Source organism: Dromiciops gliroides, chromosome 4, assembly GCF_019393635.1.
Source record: "Dromiciops gliroides isolate mDroGli1 chromosome 4, mDroGli1.pri, whole genome shotgun sequence".
NCBI classification, from domain to species: domain Eukaryota; kingdom Metazoa; phylum Chordata; class Mammalia; order Microbiotheria; family Microbiotheriidae; genus Dromiciops; species Dromiciops gliroides.
In genome coordinates this window covers 241,075,364-241,097,073 of record NC_057864.1, presented here as the reverse complement: position 1 = coordinate 241,097,073, position 21,710 = coordinate 241,075,364, and the positions used below count along the sequence as shown (strand labels likewise).

The 21,710-nt window shown below is 37.5% G+C and overlaps 1 protein-coding gene across 1 annotated transcript in view; it reads right to left on the bottom strand.

Moving 5' to 3' along the window:
• The window catches only part of LOC122754953 (antigen WC1.1-like), a 117,181-nt gene extending 110,978 nt beyond the window's left edge, over positions 1-6,203 (bottom strand). The window contains 5 exon segments of the mRNA XM_044003379.1: positions 2,716-2,806; positions 2,809-3,033; positions 3,136-3,444; positions 5,871-6,080; positions 6,083-6,203. Coding sequence (XP_043859314.1) covers positions 2,716-2,806; positions 2,809-3,033; positions 3,136-3,444; positions 5,871-6,080; positions 6,083-6,203 — 956 coding nt within the window.
• Between the last annotated feature and the right edge of the window lie 15,507 nt (positions 6,204-21,710).

Here is a 21,710-nt window from a genome sequence, read left to right as displayed (position 1 = left end):
GAGGGATGAACAAAGGGATTTCGCAGCCCAAGAAGGCTTGTTTTGCCTCTAATTAGTCAAACAGAATCGTTCTTTTTGACAGTTCTATCTTGCACTCCAACAGCTCCAACCATGCCCTCCATATACAGAATGCCCTAAGAGGTCTATGACCATCTGTAAATGCAGATCTTCTGAGAGAAAGGTGGCAGCACTTCCAGCTTGTCATCTGTCCTCAGGGTTTCCTCACCTCTGCTGGGTCTAACACCTATAAACTGTATAGGCTAGCATCCCCCTACCACATTTCTGCCACCCAGCTATGTCTAAACTCTAGAGTAGGCATTTTTTACTTGGATTACATGAACTTGTTTAAAAAAAAATAATTATATATATATATATACACACATACATACATATGTGTGTGTGTGTGTGTGTGTGTGTGTGTGTGTGTGTATACTTTAACGAGGCAATTGGGGTTAATGACTTGCCCAGGGTCACACAGCTAGTAAGTGTTAAGTGTCTGAGGCCAGATTTTGAACTCAGGTACTCCTGACTCCAGGGCCAGTGGCTTTATTCCACTGTGCCACCTAGCTGTCCCCTTGTTTTAAAATATATTGATAAAATTTTCTTACCTAGGGGGAAGTTGGGGGAGGAGGAATTTTGAAGCTAAAATTGTTTAAATGAATGTTTAAAATTGTCTTCATATATAAGTGGGAAAATAAAATAATTTTAACAAGAAAACAAATAAAATATATCAATAACTATATTTCAATCCAAATTGGTCTCTTCTTTATGTAAACAGAGCCCAATCTGTAAGCAAGGGTCTATGTGAAGAGAGATTTGTACGTGGCCTCAGGTAGAAAGGGCTGTCCCTCTCACGTGTAGCATGGGGGTGTCATTGTGTGACTCAAAGTGAGGAAGAATAGACATTTCAAGCCCTTTTCTCCTCCCTTTTGTTTTAGTTCAGTCATTTCAGTCATGTCCAATACTTCGTGACCTCATTTGGAGTTTTATTGGCAAAGATACTGGAGTGGTTTGTCACATCCTGTAGCTCATTTTACAGATGAGGAAACTGAGACAAATAGGATAAAGTGACTTGTCTAGGGACACACAGCTAGTATTTGTCTGAGGCCAAATTTGAACTCAGGTATTCCTGACTCCTAGCCCTGCACTCTAGCCACTGTACCATCTAGCTACCTCTCTGCCTAGCTTCTCCCCCTACCCTCCTCCAAAGGAGACTTTAATTCCCACTAGGAATAGAAGCAGGAGTTTGGGGCCACGGGCCACTCTGTTCTCCTCAGAGAGAGGGGGTACCAGGCTAGAATTATTTTTATATGTTCCCCTTAAATATTGTTAGTCTAGGGGTCATGGCCAATTCAATCTAACTTCTGATTACTCTGACATTATTGGAGGGGGAGACCAAATTAAAAAAAAAAACCAACAACAACATTCTCAGAAGTGATTTAGCTACACCAAACTTCAAAGGGGGGCATGGTTCAAAGAAAATTAAGAATCTCTACTCTAGAGGGACAAATATTCTCCTGGACTAGACAGATATGAATTCCTTCTTCACCTAACTCAAAAGATAAAAGGTTCAGGTTTTCAAATAGAAGGCACCTATTATAAGTGATAGTAGATTGATTTTCCTAAGTAACGGAAGAAAAAGAAAGTAGAAAAGCAGAAACTCCCCTTTTATACATTACAAGAAATGACTTCCCAAGATAATGCTAGTGCAATACAACTGAAAGGGGTACCCTCTGACTTTAAACCATTTCTTTCTTTCTTTCTTTCTTTCTTTCTTCTTTCTTTCTTCTTTCTTTCTTTCTTTCTTTCTTTCTTTCTTCTTTCTTTCTTTCTTTCTTTCTTTTTTTGCGGGGCAATGGGGGTTAAGTGACTTGCCCAGGGTCCACACAGCTAGTGTCAAGTGTCTGAGACTGGATTTGAACTCAGGTACTCCTGAATCCAGAGCCCGTGCTTTATGCACTGTGCCACCTAGCTGCCCCTAAACCATTTCTAAACTCATCTCTGGGACACCTCTACTTCTTTCCTCAAGGTTTTCTCCCAGTTTCTGACTGATCAGCATTGATCTGACAGATACCTTGCCTCTTTGTAGACTTCTCCTCTCACCTCTGACTGGAAGTTTTCTCTGGACCTTGACCAATTTCTACATTTGATACAAACTCAATTCTGCTGAGAAGGTTTTACCCTAATTCATTCCTACAACCTCTAACAAACATACAGAGAAGATCAAATTGCATTATCTTTCAATCAAGGGGCCAATTACTTAAGAATCCATTGGTAGAGAGTAATTTCATGAGATAGAGTGGGTAAGAGCTAGAGAGAAGAGTTGGTCTTCTGGCTCAGGATCTCTATTTCTAATTAGGCTTTCTCTTTTCGTTAGCTTTCACTAACTCTATCTATTGAAATCCATTTCCACCAATTCAGGGAGCCTTATGAAAATGTGAGCAAGTGATTGCAATTTTCAAGGAACAAAGCACTAGAATTATATTCTTAGATGCCTGTAATATGGTCCACCCAATATCAAATGGTATCCTTGGTGTCTATGATCTTCTCTAATCTATTGGTCCCATGGCTCTCCTCTGGATACTGAAAAGGGTTACCTGACTGTTGATAGGTGTAGACACTTCCATCCTTTTCCTTCCTGCAGGTATCCTTGCTTTTTCACTGACTCATCACCTAGAGATATGCTTTGAATTCAAATTGCAGATTTCCCTTCACTGACCTGAGCAGACCACAGAGGCAACTTTTCCTTTGGGAACATGAAGAAGTCCCAGGATAGTCACCGAACAATTCCATAAATGAGGTTCAGTCCTGAGCAATAAAATGTATCCCCTATGACCTGAACACTTCCATTGCCAAAATGTATATCTTCTGGAAACTTCATGGCAACACCACAGTTGAGCTGATAGCAGAGAACGTTGGCATCAGCTAGGTCCCAGTGGGAGTCACAGAGAGCTCTCCAGGTCCCCAAAACTTGGATCTCCACTCTTCCTTCACATTGGGATCTTCCATTCATCAGACGAAAGTCTGTGTACCCTGGGGAGAAGAAGACAGGGCTTTAAAAAAGGGATTGTGGCTTTCTAATCTTGGTGTTAAGTACAATGTGGGAGCAGGATAAAAGCATTGTGTAAGCTTTACTTGAACAAATGATTCCAACATCCATAGTGTGACTGCATTTTCCCTGTGGCAGTGGTACTGTGGGGCACAATGAGAGAAGTGGTTCACTTCCATTACATTGGAATTCTTTATCCATGATGTGTCCATTTCCTCTTCCAAAGTGAGCTCTTTTCATGATGGAGACTGCAGTCCCACACTCTAACTCAGCACAAATGACTTTGGCAGTAGAAAGACTAAAATTCCAATCACAGACTGTGTTCCATTCTCTTCCAGAATTGACTTCTACCCTCCCAGTACAGGGTCCATCCCCAGCAACCAGCTTGACAAATCCTGGAATGGCAAGCAAGAACTCCAGTGAGTGGTGCTAAGCTCCAAGATTTCCCTGATTTGGAAAAAGGCCCAATTAATCATGTCAGACTTTGTTTATTATATTCCCAAGGGAGAAGAAACATAGCTTCTTTTTTTTTTTTTTTTTTTTTTTTTTTTTTAGTGAGGCAATAGGGGGTTAAGGTGACTTGCCCAGGGTCACACAGCTAGTAAGTGTTAAGTGTCTGAGGCCGGATTTGAACTCAGGTACTCCTGACTCCAGGGCCGGTGCTTTATCCACTGCGCCACCTAGCTGCCCCTGAAACATAGCTTCTTTAAGTGGGTATGCTGACTATGACTGAGCCTGAAATAAAACTGAAGGTGCTTAATTCCTGGTACTCTTTGGGACAGTATTACTGACAAATTTAGCAGGAGAGGCATATAAAAAAGTAGCAGAATTAGACTCAGATAATATCTCACCATTAAAGAAGTAACTATCTCCTCTGCCCCAAGAACCTGATTACTCTAAGTAGGTTTTCTTTTCCTTTTAATTTTCTAAGCCTCTATTAATCTTTCTTTTTCCTTTTTTTCAGACAAATGATGTTTGGAGTAGATGATATTTCAGTTCCCTTGAGGTCCTTATAAAGGGTTTATGCTGAGATGTGTAAGGTTGTGTCTCTAAATCTGTACTCCATTTTTCAAATATGGTTTCCATATTTTTCTATGGTTAATTTCCTGATGCTTCTGGAATGTTTGAAAACTAGGACTCAGGTGCTAAGAAAAAAGACATGAATAACCCACCCCTTTAACATTGTGCTTAGTCATGAGGACCCACCACTGCAATAAGAAATCAGGACGGAAGAAGAGAAAATAAATTGTTTGAAATGTTCCTGCCAGTACAATGAAGTTCATGCACCCAGAGATTTGTGAATTGTGGGGCCAGGCCAGTATAATTCTGGCATATGTGTGCATATATATGGATATACCTATACCTATAGCATACCTATATCCATCCCATACGCATACCCATATCCGATACCCATACCCATATCCATACCTCTACCAATGCCTATGCCTAATCCTATGACTAGCACATGCATATACATACACATACCCATATGTATGTGTATGTATTTATTACTCAAAGAGATATACAGAGAACCAGAAAGAGACACAAAAACAGAGAGCAAAGGAAGCAGGGACATATCTGTTGACTTGAAAGGAAGTAATCAATTCTGTCAATAACTTTTTTTTATAATTTGATAGTCCTGCTCTGTGCCAAATCATTATCCCAATATGTCAGTCCTGGAATAAATCCACTTGACTGCACAAATCTGTTACATTTTCTACAAAGATTTTTGAAAATATGATGGTGAAGATATGCTTTCCAGATTATATGGACTATGGAAAGGACAAATCCTTTTGATTGCCAGAAAACTAACTTTGGAGGGGATCAGAAAAATGTTTTTTTTTTAAATAATCAGAAGTTAATGTCATTAGAGCAAGAGCCCCAAGATAAATCTCTTTGGCTACACTATGAGACTGTAGTTGATACAATTTATTTGTATGAGTCCCCTTCACCCAAAGAAATAGTAGCAACATGGAGACAGAAATAACTAGAAGAAATAATTAATATCAATGAATGAAGTACCAACTCCAAAAGATCTCTCCCAACTTCTGCAGTTAGCCTTTTCTCTGCTACTCACAACTGGTATACTCACATTTGCTGACTTGGTTTCATTTAGAATGGAAAGTCTGTCTCCAATTCTCTACCTTTATATAAAACTATGCAGCTGAGGAGGTAGAATCAAGATAACAAAAAATCAGGAATTCACATGCAGAATTTCCTCCAAAAATCTCCTCCAATGAGATATAAAAATGAACCAGACCAAATCCTAATATAGAAAATCCAAGAAAAACTGAGGGTTGAGCCCTTTTATTCCAGCTTAGGTCACCAGGATGAGATAGAGAAATCTCCAGGTTATAGCCAGGATTTGTATGGCATGGAGAACTCCAGAAAAGTGAGAGACTATCTGGCCCCAATACTCTAAGCAAAACAGGAAGGGCTCCCACATCTCCTTCTTATTCTCTCCCCAGTACAAAACCTGAAGAGAGCTCTGGACATAGTGGATATTGTAGGTTTGGGAGACACAGGACCTATATTCAAATATTTCCCAGCAAATTATCCTTACTAGTCTGTGTTTACTTTGTGACATACATATAAACCCACTTGACTTCTATTTCTTCCTCTGTAAAGGAAAGACATTGGATTATGATCATTCATTTTATATAAGTTCTGAATTCTATGACACCAATATCAGGTTACAGTCTCCCTGGTACCAGAGATAGACCTGTGGAAGCTACATATCTATATAAACTCTAGCCCATGTCCCTCCAGCTCAGCCTTTGTTTTCAGAGATGCCAGCCCATCTTGTGTTCTTTAAGCTTACCTGAGCATATCACACCAGCATCCTCCTCATGAACACAATCACTCTCCCCCCAGGGCTTTGCAGGGCAATCCCACAGAGAGGACTCTGTCCCTGTGCACTGTACTTCATCCAGCCAAATGGGACCATTTCCTGGGCCAAATTCAGCCCCGTGTGAGGCATATAGAGCAGTTCCACAGCTCAGCTGCTGACAAACCACGTTAGCATCATCTATGTCCAGTTATCAGCACATACTGTCCCCCAGGAGCCACCGTTGCCAGATCTCCACTTGTCCAGAGCATGGATTCTCTTCTCCTCTGAGCTGGAGTTTGTATTGGTCTGAAAAAGAAGCAACATCCTCTGTTACACCACCCATCTTTGAAGTGTGGAACCTCTGGGAGCCCCAGGTATAGAGGAGTAACTGAGATATTTGTACAGGTGACTGAGGCCAGGCATTCATTTCAATTCTTATATATAGCATGTTGTACACAGCTGTTTTCTTGTTGTCTTTCCCATTACACTTTGAGCTCCTTGAAAGCAGAGATTATTTTCTTACCTGTCTTATATCACCAAGGTTAGTACAGTGCCTGGCACATAGATAGTGCTTAAAAATGATTATTGACTGTGTAACAAACAAGTTATATGCAAGTTGAATTGGACACCGTTGGCAGAGGGCAGCACCAAGATGGTGAGTAAAGACAAGGAGTCATCCAAACCCTCCCATCTTCCCTTCCAAACAACTTTAAAATAATTCCTCGATATAAATTGCTGGAGCAGTAAAACCAACAAAAGCATTGGGTGAAATGATATTCCAAGGCCAAGACAACTTAAAATATGGCAGGAAAAGGCAAGAGGAAGTATATTTCAGTGCATGACACACCTGGCAAGCCAGCAGCAAGGCCCCAGGTTCCTACACAAGGCAGCAAATAGTAGGGCCATACCCAACAACTAGCCAGCAGCAGGCCTTGGGACAACTGAATTTGTGGCAGTGTCTCCCGAGGTGCTTAGCCCAGGGACAATAAGAGGGTTAGTCAACTGACACGAGATTACATGAACCCTTTTCGAGCACTGAGTGCCAGGACTCTGCTATATTGCTTATATCAGTTCCAGGTCACATTCCCAGAGCAAGTAGAAGCAATTTGAACATAGAGTAACCTCAGCACAGTGGAATGGGGACTAGTCAGAGTTCCATGGAAGAAAACAGTAATTATGGGACACTCAGAGAACAGAGTAGCAGGCCAGAAGAGCAGTGATATTTCAAACAGTGTTCCCTCTGCTCTGTGAACAGACACTAATTTTAACATGAAGTTAAAATGTCAAGAAATAGTCTAAAAAAAAATGAGCACGCACCAATAAAATGGAAGCAGATAGCAGCATGGATTAATAGCTAAAGTCCTACATGATATGGTTGTTTATAAGAAATACAGTTATATCGAAAGAGAACACGGATTAAAAGTAAAAGGTTAGAGCAGGATCTGTTATGCTTCAGATGAGGTAAAAAAGAAGGAGCAATTTGTAAGGGGCTAAAATTCTAGCTATACTGTCTAAAATATCTAATGAGTGGTCGCCAATAAATTATAAGCTTTAGCAAGAGGATTTAAGTATTTATTAAAGAGAATTAGGATCAGAGAGAAAGGTAAAAATCTAGCTAATTCTAAGAGACCCCATCATCCACCCTGCCATGGCGAGGTCAGGAACAAAAAGGACCCAACGTTTCCTCCTTCCTCCCAGAAGCCTCCTGTGAAACTGGGAACATCCCATCCACTCACACACACACACACACACACACACACACACACACACACACACACATAGTTCCAAGCTAATTGGCTGGTAGCCTTGATTGACAGTACCCATGAGCAAACATCACTTCCTGATGTGAAGGAAAGCCCCATGGCTTGACCTCAGACACCTTCTCCTCATGGAGAAGCTTTCCTACAGTAACTCCCCAGAAGGTGGCATCATTCCAATCTTTACAAATTATGATCTTAGACAAAGCAAAATGAAAACTAGATCTAATTAAATGAGATAAGCAAGGAACCTACATCTTGCTAAAACGACCCATATACAATGAATTAGATCGTTACTAACACATATTGGGAAGAGGGATAGAGATTGGAATAGAAAAATCTAAATAAAAATGTTTTAATATGGAAAAATAAATAAAAGGTAGGGGAGGGATGTTATGGGAAGAGGTTCAGAATATATCTATGTACTTATAAACACACACATAAATAGATATGTTGTGCATAATTTTTATATAGTAATTATATTTAAACAAATTTGTCATATATGTTATTTATATAGATTGATATGCATACATTGTTTATAAAACAGTTATTTAAAGACTTAAATACTAAATTATATGCATTAGATATCTAGGTATATCTAAATGTAATAATGTAGAAAATTTACCTTATATATGTCCATATAAGTGCATGTATATATTACATCGGTTTGATATGTAATTTATATATCACAAATAACAAAATTTAAAATTTAAATAACTAACACATTTGCATAAATACAATGCAACACATATGCACTGAATGGTTAGCATCCAAACTCTTAAAAGAATAGTTAAAGTAAGTTAGAGAGGAAATATACAATAAAACAATATTACTGGGGACCTCAACTTTCTCCTCTCAGAATTGGATAGATGTAAAAAAAATAAACAAGAAAGACGTTCAGGAGATGAATAGGTTTTAGAAAAGTAAAATATAATAGACCTAAGGAGAAAATTGAATGAGAATTGAAGGGGAATGTACCTTTTTCTCAGTAGATTTCGTGGCACCTATGAAAAAAGAACTGACCCTGTATTAGGGTATGAAAACTTCACAACCAAATGCAAATATTACCACAGATTTGAAAGAGCTTAGGAAAATAGTCGATCAGATAAATGATTCTTTAGAGGAGATTTGTCTCCTCAAGATATTGCAGAAAAGATGAATGATTGGATAACAGGGTTAGGGGGGATGGCTCCCTGCCCTAGGAAAAGACGTTCTGAAAATTATTGGATTAAGCATAGGTGTGCTGTTATTAAGTTTTTGTTTACCTTGTCTCTGCCGTTCTGTTAACATGGCAGTGGAAGGAGTCAATCTGAGCTTTATAATGAAACCAGACGAATTTCTATTATGACAAACAAAAGGGGGAATTGTAGTGAGACTCTTAAGGGTTACTTGGAATAGCAGTGAGAGGAAAACAGGCTCCTCTTCCTTGACCAGAGGAGGCTCCTCTTCCACTTTTTCCCACACATTCCGTCTTTCTCTTATCTCTGGGTCTGGAATGTATCAATCAGCAGTCACTCTGACCTCACCTGGGTAAACACAGTACATCCTGCTTTTGTTGCATTCTTGGTGCTGGTGTAAGATAAAGATAAACCTCTGAGGCATGAAATTCTTTGTTTAAGATGACTATATAAAGGAGAATAGGCTTGTAATAAACGACACTTGCTTCACATATGCTTGTGTCCATTTTCTCTGTTTCCTTTCAGATTTCTCGCCGCCCCTGACACTTACATGTAACTGGAAAAATAAAATACTTTTAATTTAAAAAAAATTAATTAATTGGAAAATAATATAATCCTAAAGAATGTGTGGGTCAAATAACAAATCAAAAAAACACACCAAATAATTTCATTAAAGAGAATGACAAGAGACCATATACCAAAATTTAAGAAATGCAGGCAAAGTATTACTTAGGGAAAAATTTATATACCTAAATATTTACATCAATCAAATAGAGAAAGACAAAATAAATGAAGTAGACATGCAATGAAAAAAAGAAAGAGAGAACATTTTAAAATCCACAATAAAAAACCAAATTGGAAAATCCTGAAAATAAAAGAATTTATTAAGAAAGTTAATAATAAGAAAACCTATAAAGTAATAAATAAATCTAGGAGTTGGTTTTATGGGAAAATATACCTTGACTTGTGTAGCCATTCCCCAACTGATGGCCATCCCCTCAATTTCCAATTCTCTGCCATTACAAAAAGAGTAGCTATAAATATTTTTGTACATGTGGGTCCTTTTCCCTTTTTTATGATCTCCTTGGGATATAGACCTATTAGAGGTACCACTGGGTCAAAGGGTATACACCGTCCCATAGCCCTTTGGCACAGTTTCAAATTGTTCTCCAGAATGGTTGGATCATTTCACAACTCCACCAACAATGCATTAGTGTTCTGATATTTTCCATAGCTTCTCCAACTTTATTATTTTTCTTTTTTTTTATCATATAAGCCAATCTGATAGGTGTAAGGTGGTACTTCAGAGTATTTTTAATTGCATTTCTCTAATCAATAGTTATTTAGATCAATTTTTCATATGGCAATAGATAGCTTTGATTTTTTCATCTGAAAACTGTCTGTTTCATATCCTTTGACTATTTTCTCAATTGGGAAATGGACTTGCATTATTATAAATTTGATTTAGTATATTTATATTTTAGAAATGAGGCCTTTATCAGAAACACTAGCTGTAAAAATTTTTCACTGAACAAGTTTAAGTTTAAATAGAATTGTTATTTTTATTAATTATCTCAGCCTATCAATGAGCAACTGATACTTTTCCAGTTATTTAGATCTGATTTTATTAGTATGATAGTGTTTTGTAATTGTGTTCATAGAGTTCCTGGTTTGTCTTGGCAGGTAGACTCCCAAATATTTAGTATTGATTACAGTTACTTTAAATGGCATTTCTCTTTCCTATCTCTTGCTGCTGAGCTTTGTTGGTCATGTATAGAAATGGTGATGATTTATGTGGGGTTTGTTTTATATCTTGGAACTTTCTAAAGTTGTTAATTGTTTCAAGTAGGTTTAGGTGATTCTCTAGCATTCGTGATAGTTTTATTTCTCCTTGCCTATTCTAACTCTTTTAATTCTCTTCTCTTGCTAAAGTTAACCTTTCTAGTACAATATAAAATAATAACGTGATAATGGACATCCCTTTTCACCCCTGATCTTATTATAAGGGAATGCCTCTAACTTCTCCTCATTACATATAATGTTTGCTCATTGTTTAGGTAGATATGTTTATCTTTTTAAGGAAAGTTCCATTATTCCTATGCTGTCTAGTGTTTTAATAGGAATGAGTACTGTATATTGTCAAATGCCTTTTCTTCATCTATTGAAATAATCAAATAATTTTGGTTAGTTTTGTTATTGATTGTGATTAATTGTTGTTGATAGTTTTCCTTAATGCTGAACGAGTCCTAAATGCCTGGTAAAAATCCCCCTGGTCATAGTGTACTATCCTGGTGTTAAATTGCTGTAATCTCCTGGCTAATATTGTGTTTAAAATTTTGCATCAATATTCTTACATTCAATATAATTTTCTTTCTCTATTTGACTTGGCCTAGTTAGCTATGAACACCACATTTGTATCATAAAAGGAATTTGGTAGTGAACTCCTTCTTCACCTATTTTACCGAATAATTTATATAGTATTGGAATAGAAAACTTAACTAACCCTGTTATTTGTTTGTTTGTTTTGTTTTTGGTGAGGCAATTGGGTTAAGTAGACTTGCCCAGGGTCACAAAGCTAGTAAGTGTCAAGTGTCTGAGGCTTGGATTTGAACTCAGGTCCTTCTGAATCCAAGGCTGGTGCTTTACCATTGCACCACCTAGCTGCCCCACTAACCCTATTTTTGATAAATAAATTGAATGAGTCATCAGTGATTTTGAAGGATTCTATAATGGATAGTCTTCACAAGGATTTTTATCTGGATTCAGTTTTCATGAAAACCTTCTTTGAAAGATACGATTTAGACCATTTGAAACTCTGGAATAAAGAGATGGCAATGACCCTTAGGAAATGGTTTTAATCAACTCTACTTTGAATGTTAATCAAACAGGTCAAAATTCAGGCTATTGTTCCTCTAGTTGCAATACAACTTATTATAATAACTTCCAAATTTGGTCTCTATTGCCTTTTCCCCCTTCAATCCATGCTCTAGACACCTGACATGCTGACCGTATTCCTACCCTACTCAAAAATCCCATTTGGCTCGGCTTTTGCCTCCAGAATAAAATACAAATTCCTCTGTTTGGAACTTGAAGACATGTTCAATCTAGTACCAATTTATCTCTCTAGAATGATTTCAAATTATTCTTCCTCATTCAGTCTGTGCTGTTGCTGTTCCCCTTATATGATATTTTTTCTCCCATATTCTTCCGTTTGTACAGTTTGTCCCACATTCTGGGAATGGTTTCTTTATTTCTAATGACTCTTGGAATTCCCAGATGCCTTCATATTTCACCTCAAGTTATATCACCTAAACCTCCGGATTTCCTCATCATCCCAATTTTTATAACTCTTCTCTCTCTAAAGCAGTAACATTGGGTCTGCTCTGTATACTTTTTGCCTTTTCTTGTTAGTGTAAATGTTTCTCTTTCACTCCTAGTATCTTTATATCCCCAGCACCTACTATGAACAGGGCTTGACATTGCTGGGAATAGAAATGTATGCGACATTCTAAGTACCCACGGGAAGCTTATAATCTTGGTGAATAAAAATGTAGGGGCTAATGAAAGGAGTTTAGGGGCTCCTGAGCCTCTGACCAGATCTGCCTCTATTCCTCAGTGTCTATATCAGTGATTCTGGAGATATCAAGTCACATTACTCATTATAATATTCATTACCAGTAAGATCAGGATGGTAAATAACAGTCCCTAAGATGCTGGGAGGACTAATTTCAGAGAGAAAAGTTCAAAACTACCTCTGGAGCAAATATTGCAAAACACTTTGGTTGAGGGAGGGTTGTGACCCCTTGTAATTGAACTGAGTGGTAGAGTTTTAAAAGCACATACTGTAGATTGGGGCATATATCTAGACAGCAGGTGAAGGGTTTATTTAGATCTTGTAGTGCTGATAGAAGTATTTCTCCTCTCCCTGTCACAGAGTATAACAAACCTTCAGGTCATTTAACAAATTAATAAAGATCTCACAGCACAGGCCAGGCCAGCAGGTCTTAATAAAGTCTATATATTGGGTAATGGGTTGAGTGACTAGATCAGGGCTTCTCTCTATGCTTGCTTCATGGAAGAAGCCTCCCTTCCTTCCATATACTTATACATTGAATTGGACATATGATAATGGTTTGAAATTTCCATTAGTTATTTAGAAGGAAAGCATGGCACAGAGATGAGATCTCAGAGCAGGCCAAGGGCAGCAGGTCTTCCATATTAGAAATCACATGAAAGCTCAGACTATTCTTGGGACAGTAGAAAACCATACAATCTAACTCTGAGACCAAATGTCATCACTCCTGATGAATAATTCCTCTCCAAATTCAACTGAGAAGGCCCCCCACAAGAGAAGAAAAGACATGCAGACATTGTTATTTCCCTGCATTCACCAAAACAGATCATCAATATTGTAATATGACTTTCTGACTGATAATTTCCACAAATGCAGTAGCCCAGGATAGCTTAGTCCATCTCCTAATAGCACAGAACCCATGGGAGAAGGAAAGTGAAATCTTACCAGAGTTGGTCGCTAGGAAACTGAGGAAAAGGAAAACTAGCCCCTGGGCAGTGGGAAGTCTCTCTAACACCATCCTGACATCCCCAGTCCTGCTGCAGTCTTGAAGCAACAACTCCTCTTGAGAGACCCCAGAGCACCAACTGAGGTATGCAGATCAAGAGGAGGGGAGTATATACATTTCAGCTCCTGACCACGCCACCTGTTCTGGAAGCCAATAGAAATTACGTTTACCATTTCAGATAGTATCTGAGACTTGATCTACCACAGTCTGAAACTTAAACACCAATTAAATTCTTCCCCCTATATATCTCCTTATATGAGAGAAGAGCTCTTTGTGATGAAATTTTCTCTGTGAGGATTGGAATAAGACATGTATCTCATGTAGCTCCATCTGTATGACTCTAACTCCTTTGTGAGTTCCATCTCACTTTCATGATAAACAAAATATTAATCCTGGCACAATCAGTGATGTTGTGGTCAGTCACTCACTGCACTGCGTGGGCCACCCCTGAACATCTTTGACATATTTGGCCTCATTTGAGTATATATTAAGTGGACCCACTTCTATTAGATAAACCCAAGACAACATTTGAAAAATAAAAGGAAAAGTTAACTTCAATATATAATTGGACCAACAAAAAAGGCACAATTTGGGGATTGGTGAAAATCAATAACCTCAGTTAGAACTAGGGTTTAAGAATGTAGACTTCTGAGAGATGCACACAAAAGGACCCTAGAAAAACAGCACGCTGGACTCAAGTACTTTATACAGGGATCTCAGTGAAACTGATTCAATGCCACAAACATGTATTAAATGCCAAATATATTTCCATTTTAACAATATTGGGAAAAAAGCAAGAAAAATAAAGTGGAAAAACTCTGTTTCAAACTACACTCAGAGTCCAACAGTTCTTTTTCCAGAGTTTTTTTCATCATGAGGCCTTTGGAATTGTCTTGTATGATTTGGTACTGGATATGAAATAGAGTAGAGGATCAATGGAATAGGCTAGGCACAGGAGACACAGTAGTAAATGACTTTAGTAATCTACTGTTTGATAAGCTCAAAGACTCCAGCTTCTTGGATAGGAACTCAATATTTGACAAAAACTGCTAGGAAAACTGGAAGATAGTATGGCAGAAATTAGGCATAGACCAACATCTGACACCTTATACTTAAATAAGGTCAAAATGGATACTTGATTTAGACATAAAAGCTGATACCATAGGTAAATTAGGAGAGGAAGGAATAATTTACCTTTCAGATCTCTGGAAAGAACAGTTCATGACCAAACAAAAGATGGAGAATATTATGAAATGCAAAATAGATGGTTTTGATTATATTAAATTAAAAAGTTTTTTATAAAAACAGAAGCAATGCATCCAAAATTAGAAGGGAGGCAGAAAGCTGGGAAACAATTTTTATAGCCAGTACTTCTGATAAAGGCCTCATTTCTAAAATATATAGGGAACTAAATCAAATTTATAAGAATCCAAGTCATTCCCCCATTGAGAAATGGTCAAAGGATATGAACAGGCAGTTTTCTGATGAAGAAATCAAAGCTATCTATTGCCATATGAAAAAATGCTCTAAATCTCTAATGATTAGAGAGATGCATATTAAAACAACTCTGAAGTACCACCTGACACCTATCAGATTGGCTAATATGACAAAAAAGGAAAATAATAAATGTTGGAGAAACTGTGGAAAAATTGGAACACTAATTCATTGTTGGTGGAGCTGTGAACTGATCTAACCATTCTGGAGAGCAATTTGGAATTATGCCCAAAGGCCTATGAAGCTCTGCATACCCTTTGATCCAGCAATACCACTCTTGGGTCTTTTTCCCAAAGAGATCATCAAAAAGGGAAAGGACCCACATGTACAAAAATATTTATAGGTGTTCTTTTTGTGGTGGCAAGGAATTGGAAGTTGAGGGGGTGCCCATCAATTGGGGAATGGCTGAACAAGTTATGGTGTATGAATGTAATGGAATTCTACTGTGCTTTAAGAAAAGATGAGCAGGAGGAGTTCAGAGAAACCTGGAAGGACTTGCATGAACTGATGCTGAGTGAGATGAGCAGAACCGGGAGAACATTGTACACAGTATCATCATTATGTGTTGATCAACTGTGATAGACTTCATTCTTCTCAGCAGTACAATGGTACAAGATAGTTCCAAAGGACTCATGATGAAAAAGGCTCTCCAAATCCAGGAAAAAAAAAAAGAACTGTGGAATATGGATGCAGATTGAACCATACTATTTCTTTTGGTTTTTTTTGTGCTGCTATTTTTCTTTTTTGCTCTGATTCTTCTCTTATAATATGAATAATGCAGAAATATGTTTAATGTTATTGTACATATATAACCTATAACAGATTACTTGCTGTCATGGGGAGGGGGGGAGGGAGGAGAGGGAGAGAGAAAAATTTGAAACTAGAAATCTTTTAAAAACAAATGTTGATGGGGCAGCTAGGTGGTGCAGTGGATAGAACACTGGCCCTGGATTCAGGAGGACCTGAGTTTAAATCCGGCCTCAGACACTGAACACTTACTAGCTGTGTGACTCTGGGCAAGTCACTTAACCCCAATTGTCTCACAAAAACAAACAAACAAACAAACAAAACAAAACAAATGTTGAAAACTATCTCTACATGTAACTGGAAAATAATAAAATACTTTTATAATTAAAAAAAGAATTGGATGAAAGTACTGAAATAGTCATTAAGCCTTTCACCGTTAATGATCAATACAGTATTAATCTAAACTATATACTGTGTTCTGCTCTCCTCACATTGTAACAGATTATATATGTCTTCCTGGGTTTTCTGAAATCATCACCTATATAATTTCTTATAGCACAAAAATATTCAATCATGGTTAAATACCAAAATTGTTCAGCCATTCCCCAATTGATGGGTATCTCTTTAATTTCAAAATCTTTGACACCACAAGGAAAGCTGCTAAAATATATATATACACTTAAATCTTTTTGCTCTTCTTTTGATCTTTTTGGATCCAGATATAAAAGTGGTATTGCTAGGTCAAAGAGTATGCACATTTTTAGCCCTTTAGGCATAGTTCCAAATTGTTCTCCAGAATAGTTTGACCAGTTCACAACTCCGCAAAGTGTTCTTTAATTTACCTGTTTTGGGGCAACTAGGTGGTGCACTGGATAGAGCACCGGCCCTGGATTCAGGAGGACCTGAGTTCAAATCCAGCCTCAGACACTTAACACTTACTAGCTGTGTGACCCTGGGCAAGTCACTTAACCCCAATTGCCTCACTAAAAAAAAAATAATAAAATAAAATAAAAAATTTACCTGTTTTTCCACATCCCCTCCAGCATTTGTCATTGTCTTTTTATGTCATGTTAGTCAGTTTGATAGGTGTAACATAGTATCTCAGAGTTGTTTTAGTTTGCATATCTTTTGGCTATTAATCAGTTGAGGAATGGCTATTTTTATACATTTGACTCCATTTCATGTATATTTGAGAAAAAAGAATTGTATTAGAGAAATAGTTTGGAAATCCCCCCCCACATACACACACACAGTTTCCTGCATTTCTTCTCATTTTGACTGCATTGGTTTTGTTTGTGCAAAACCTTTTCAATTTCATGCAATCAGAATTATCCATTTTATTTCCCATTATGCTCTCTATCTCTGTTTGTTTGTTTGCTTTTTTTGAGGTGTAATGAGGGTTAATGACTTTCCCAGGGTCACACAGCTAGTAAGTCAAGTTTCTGAGGCTGGATTTGAACTAAGGTCCTCCTGAATCCAGGGTGAGTATTTTATCCACTGCACCACCTAGCTGCCCCCTTCTATCTCTTATTTGTTCATAAAACTCTTCCCTTATCCATAGATATGACAGAAAATTTTTTCCATACTCCCTTGATTTGCTTTTGACTTCAACCTTCATGTCTAAATAATGTATGCATTTTGACATTCTCTTAGTAGATGGTGTAAGCTCATCTGTGTCTGCTTTTTTTCAAACTACTTTCTAGTTCCCCTAGCCATTTTTGCCAAATAGTGAGTTCTTGCACCAGAAGCTTGGATCTTTGGGTTATCAAACACTAAATTACTATGGTCACTTACTACTCTATATTGTCTACCTAATTTATTGCACTGATCTACCACTTTCTTTCTTTTTTTTTTTTTTGGTGAGTCAATTGGGGTTAAGTGACTTGCCCAGGGTCACACAGCTAGTAAGTGTTAAGTGTCTGAGGCTGGATTTGAACTCAGGTCCTCCTGACTCCGGAGCCAGTGCTCTACCCACTGTGCCACCTAGCTACCCCTACCACTCTATTTCTTAGCCAGTTAGATTGTTTTGTCGATTACTACATTGTAATATAGTTTGAAATCTGGTAAAGGCTGTCTTCCTTCACATTTATTTTCCATTTATTCCCTTCATGTAGAAAGAAGAGAAAAATGTAGGTACATGTTGAGCAATTGACCATATCCTCAACAGAGACAGAAGTGAAGGAAGAGGTAGTGGGACACAAGATAAGAACAATAAGAGAAAGCAGAAATGTAGAAGATAGATCTCTGGGCAAATTACTTAAATCGTTTTAGTGAGGTATGAGGCTAGGTTCTCTGTGCAAACGTAGAGACAATGAAGATGACAGTGTGCGATAACTACAATAGGCTGATAGTTCTGAATTGTATAGTGTTTTAAGGGGAGTAATGGCTAAGAAGCCTAGAAAGGTAGGATGGGACAAGTTTGTGAAAAGCTTTAAATGCCAAAAGCCAAAATTTGTATTTGATTATAAAGGTAATAGAGAGTTATTGAAGGTTAATAAATGCCAGAGTTCATAGAAAAGTGATATAGTCAGACCATTATCCATGATTTTTCAAACATCACTGATGGTGATCCAGCAATCAAATCCTCCAGTTCTTTCAAGGCCGAAGAATATAATACACCTGGATTAAGTGACAAATTCTTGAGGGCAGCTCAATATTCTCTTACTGTTTTCTTCATGATGGTGGGTATCATTTCTCTCTTAGTCTTTTTTGTTCTGTACTTTCCTTTCTTGTTGTTCTTCAGTCATGCCAGAATCTTCCTGATGCCATGAACCATAGCACAGAAGGTCCTTCTATATTCCACTACCTCCCAAAATCTGTCCAAGCTCATGTTCATTGCTTCCATGACACTATCTGTCCATCCCATCCTTTGTCATCCCATTCTTTTCCCTTCAATCTTTCCCAACATGAGTCTTTTAAAATGAGGCCTTTCCTATCAACAGAGTAGAAACCATAAACAGAATACAACTCAAAGAGCTATCCACTATTCCCAAAAACAAAACAAAATAAAGCAAATCCCTCTTTCCTATTTCTATGCCCTCTTCCCTGCCACCTTCATTCTACATGGGTCAGTGCCATCTACCCTTATTTCCTAGACCATTGCCAAAGTTTCAAGCAAGGTAGATAATTCTTGAGTATTCAGCTGATCTATCCACAGATATCTAAATCACCTTACAACTAACAAGCAGTTGTGACAAAATAAGCAGGATGTTAAGACCTTTAAACCACACTTACTAGCTATGTGACCCTGGGCAAGTCATTTAACCCCAATTGCCTCACCAAAAAACCCCCCAAAAAACAAAAACAAACAAAAAAAACCCCTTTACAATGTGCTGTTATTAGAACCACAGAAGAACATCTATGTGGGCCTGTCAAGTGCATAATCTTTGAAGAATCACAGAATTTTGTAAGTGGAAGAGATGTCAAAGATCTCTCATTCAACTATTATATTAGTAGACATGTAGCACCTGGAACACCTACTTCTCATTCATATGGCTTCAAATTAACTACCCAAGCATTAGAGTATTCAAAATAATATCTAGGCTGAAATCATCTTCTAGAGAAGAACAGCTTGAAAGGTCAGAAGGAGGGAGTTGCTATGCTGGGACAGGAGTGGAGCCCAACCCCACAGTCACCCTGACACAGATCCAGTTCCAGGAAGGCTTCACCATAGAAGGAGACCCCCAGAACCTCTGAATCAGCTGAAGCACCAGTGTCGTCTGGAACTAAGCTCACATTCTGGTGAGAGGGCTGAGCCCTGGGCAGGAGGGGGAGACTACAGGGATCTATGCTGGTGCAGAGGCAGAACTTGGGTTTTTCACCCCTGTTGGGAACCATGAGATAGGCTTGAGTAGCAGTGGCCCAGGTGGGGGAGGGGCGTAGGCTCACTGGAGCTTCTTTCTATTCAGATAGGTCAATTCTGTTCAAGTGCAATTAGGGCATGTGACTTCAGGTTTGTCTCCTCCAAGATGGGGGTGTCAAGATAGATGATCTCTAAGGTATCTTCCAGCACTTCAGTTCTCTCTTATTTTTAATTATATATATATACATATATATATATATATGTATATATATATATACATATATATATGTATATACATATATATATATATATATAATATGGTATATATATACATACACACACACACACAATGTATATAACCCAAGATCCCTCACACTGGGAGAAGCACTTCATGAGTCCCAGAATACTGAATAATGGATGGAAATTATAATGACTTCCTACTCTAGCCATAATAATGTTATCTAGCCTTTTCATGTAGGAGTATTTAACTATCATTGAATGAGGCAGAAATTCTGTGCTTTAATGAATTTACAAGAGGTATTTATATATGCTTGATGAAGGGATAGTAAGTATGAATGGAGCAAATCTCAGAGTTGCAAACCTTAGGAAATGGTTCAAGAAAATTCAAGAGGAAATGGGATATTGAGTGGGAACTGAAGGAAGGAGAGGCTATGAGAAATGGTAATGTCATAGAAATATTAAAAAAATTAGGTTCCAGACTGAGAAATAACATTGAATCTGTGTAATTTAATCAATAATTTTCATAATACTATTGAATATCTATTGATCTAATAATCTATGTACGTATATAAAATGAACAAAAGGGAAGTAGGGCATTAGTAATTTCATAGTATCAAGAAAAGCATTAAAGATCAACCAATTAACAAATATTAATTATCTACTGTGTCCCAGACACTATGCTATGTGCTGGATATAAAAATATGAGGAATGAAACAATTCCTACTTATATTAGGAGTAATTCTATCTCATCTCAGACCCAACTCATTTGTTCAGAAAAGGTCTAATCATGTATGTGCTTGGAAAAAAAGGACTTTATTAGATTCTGGAGGTAAAAAAAAGTTTATTAAACCCTGAAGTGTACTGCATAGGAGCAATGATGTGGTAAGAAGCAATCTTAGAGGAGGCAGCCTTAGAGGAAGGGAAATTACATGAAAGTCCAGTTAAATAGGTGGGGGACAGATTTCAAAGGGCTTCAAATGCCTGGCAATGTTTTACATAATCAGACCTTAGTAAGATTATTTTAGGCATAGGTTAGACTAGAGAGGAGAGATATGAATTGATGTTTAATATTATGTTCCAAATAAATATTTTTAAAATTCAAAAATACTTTTTCTTCTAAATTATGAAGGTGGTACAGTTAAGGGCAACATTGATATCCAATATATGACTGAGTTAGAAAGAAGTAGGTTATGGAAACTGGGGAGGCTTATGACTCAGAAATTTGGGATACTTGAGGAGACAGCATTAAAACTCTCAAACATGAGAGAAGGGTTAGGGGAGAAGAATAGTGTGAGCCAAGTTCTAAACTGGGAAAGGGAGGTAAATACCCTGAAAGTTAGTGAATTATACCAAGCCTATTGACTCCTGTTGTTAGAGGAAGAATAAGGGGAAGAAGGGAACAAACATTTATTAACTACCTAAAATATGCCAGGTGCTATGCTAAGTATTTTACAAATATTATCTTAGCAGATAGGTACTTTTTCCCCCCAAGGAAATGATGGTCATGTGACTTGCCCATGGTCACACAGCTAGTAAGTGTCAAGTGTCTGAGGCCAGATTTGAACTCAGGTCTTCCTGAATCCAGGGCTGGTGCTTTATCTAATGTGCCACCTAGCTGGTACCAATAGGTACTATTAAGAATGCCATTTTACATTTGAGGAAAGTGAGGTAGACAGATTAAGTGACTTGCCTGGGGTCCCACAGCTAGTAAGGCCAGATTTGAACTCAGATCCTCCTAAATTTAAACCCAATGTTCTATTTACCTTGACATCAAGTTATCTCTCTTTATTATTATTTGTTATTATTAATATTTTTAATCTCATCATATTATTGCCCTTACATAAATAATTTAACAGATTCAGAGACTTTAAGTAACTTGAACATGGTCACACAGTTAGTATATGATAGAGACATGATTTATTTATTCATCTATTAATTTATTTAGCTTATTAATAATAATTTTATAATTACTAATCATTCAATAAATAATTATTTAACAATGTTTTATTAATAATTATTAATAATTTTATTGA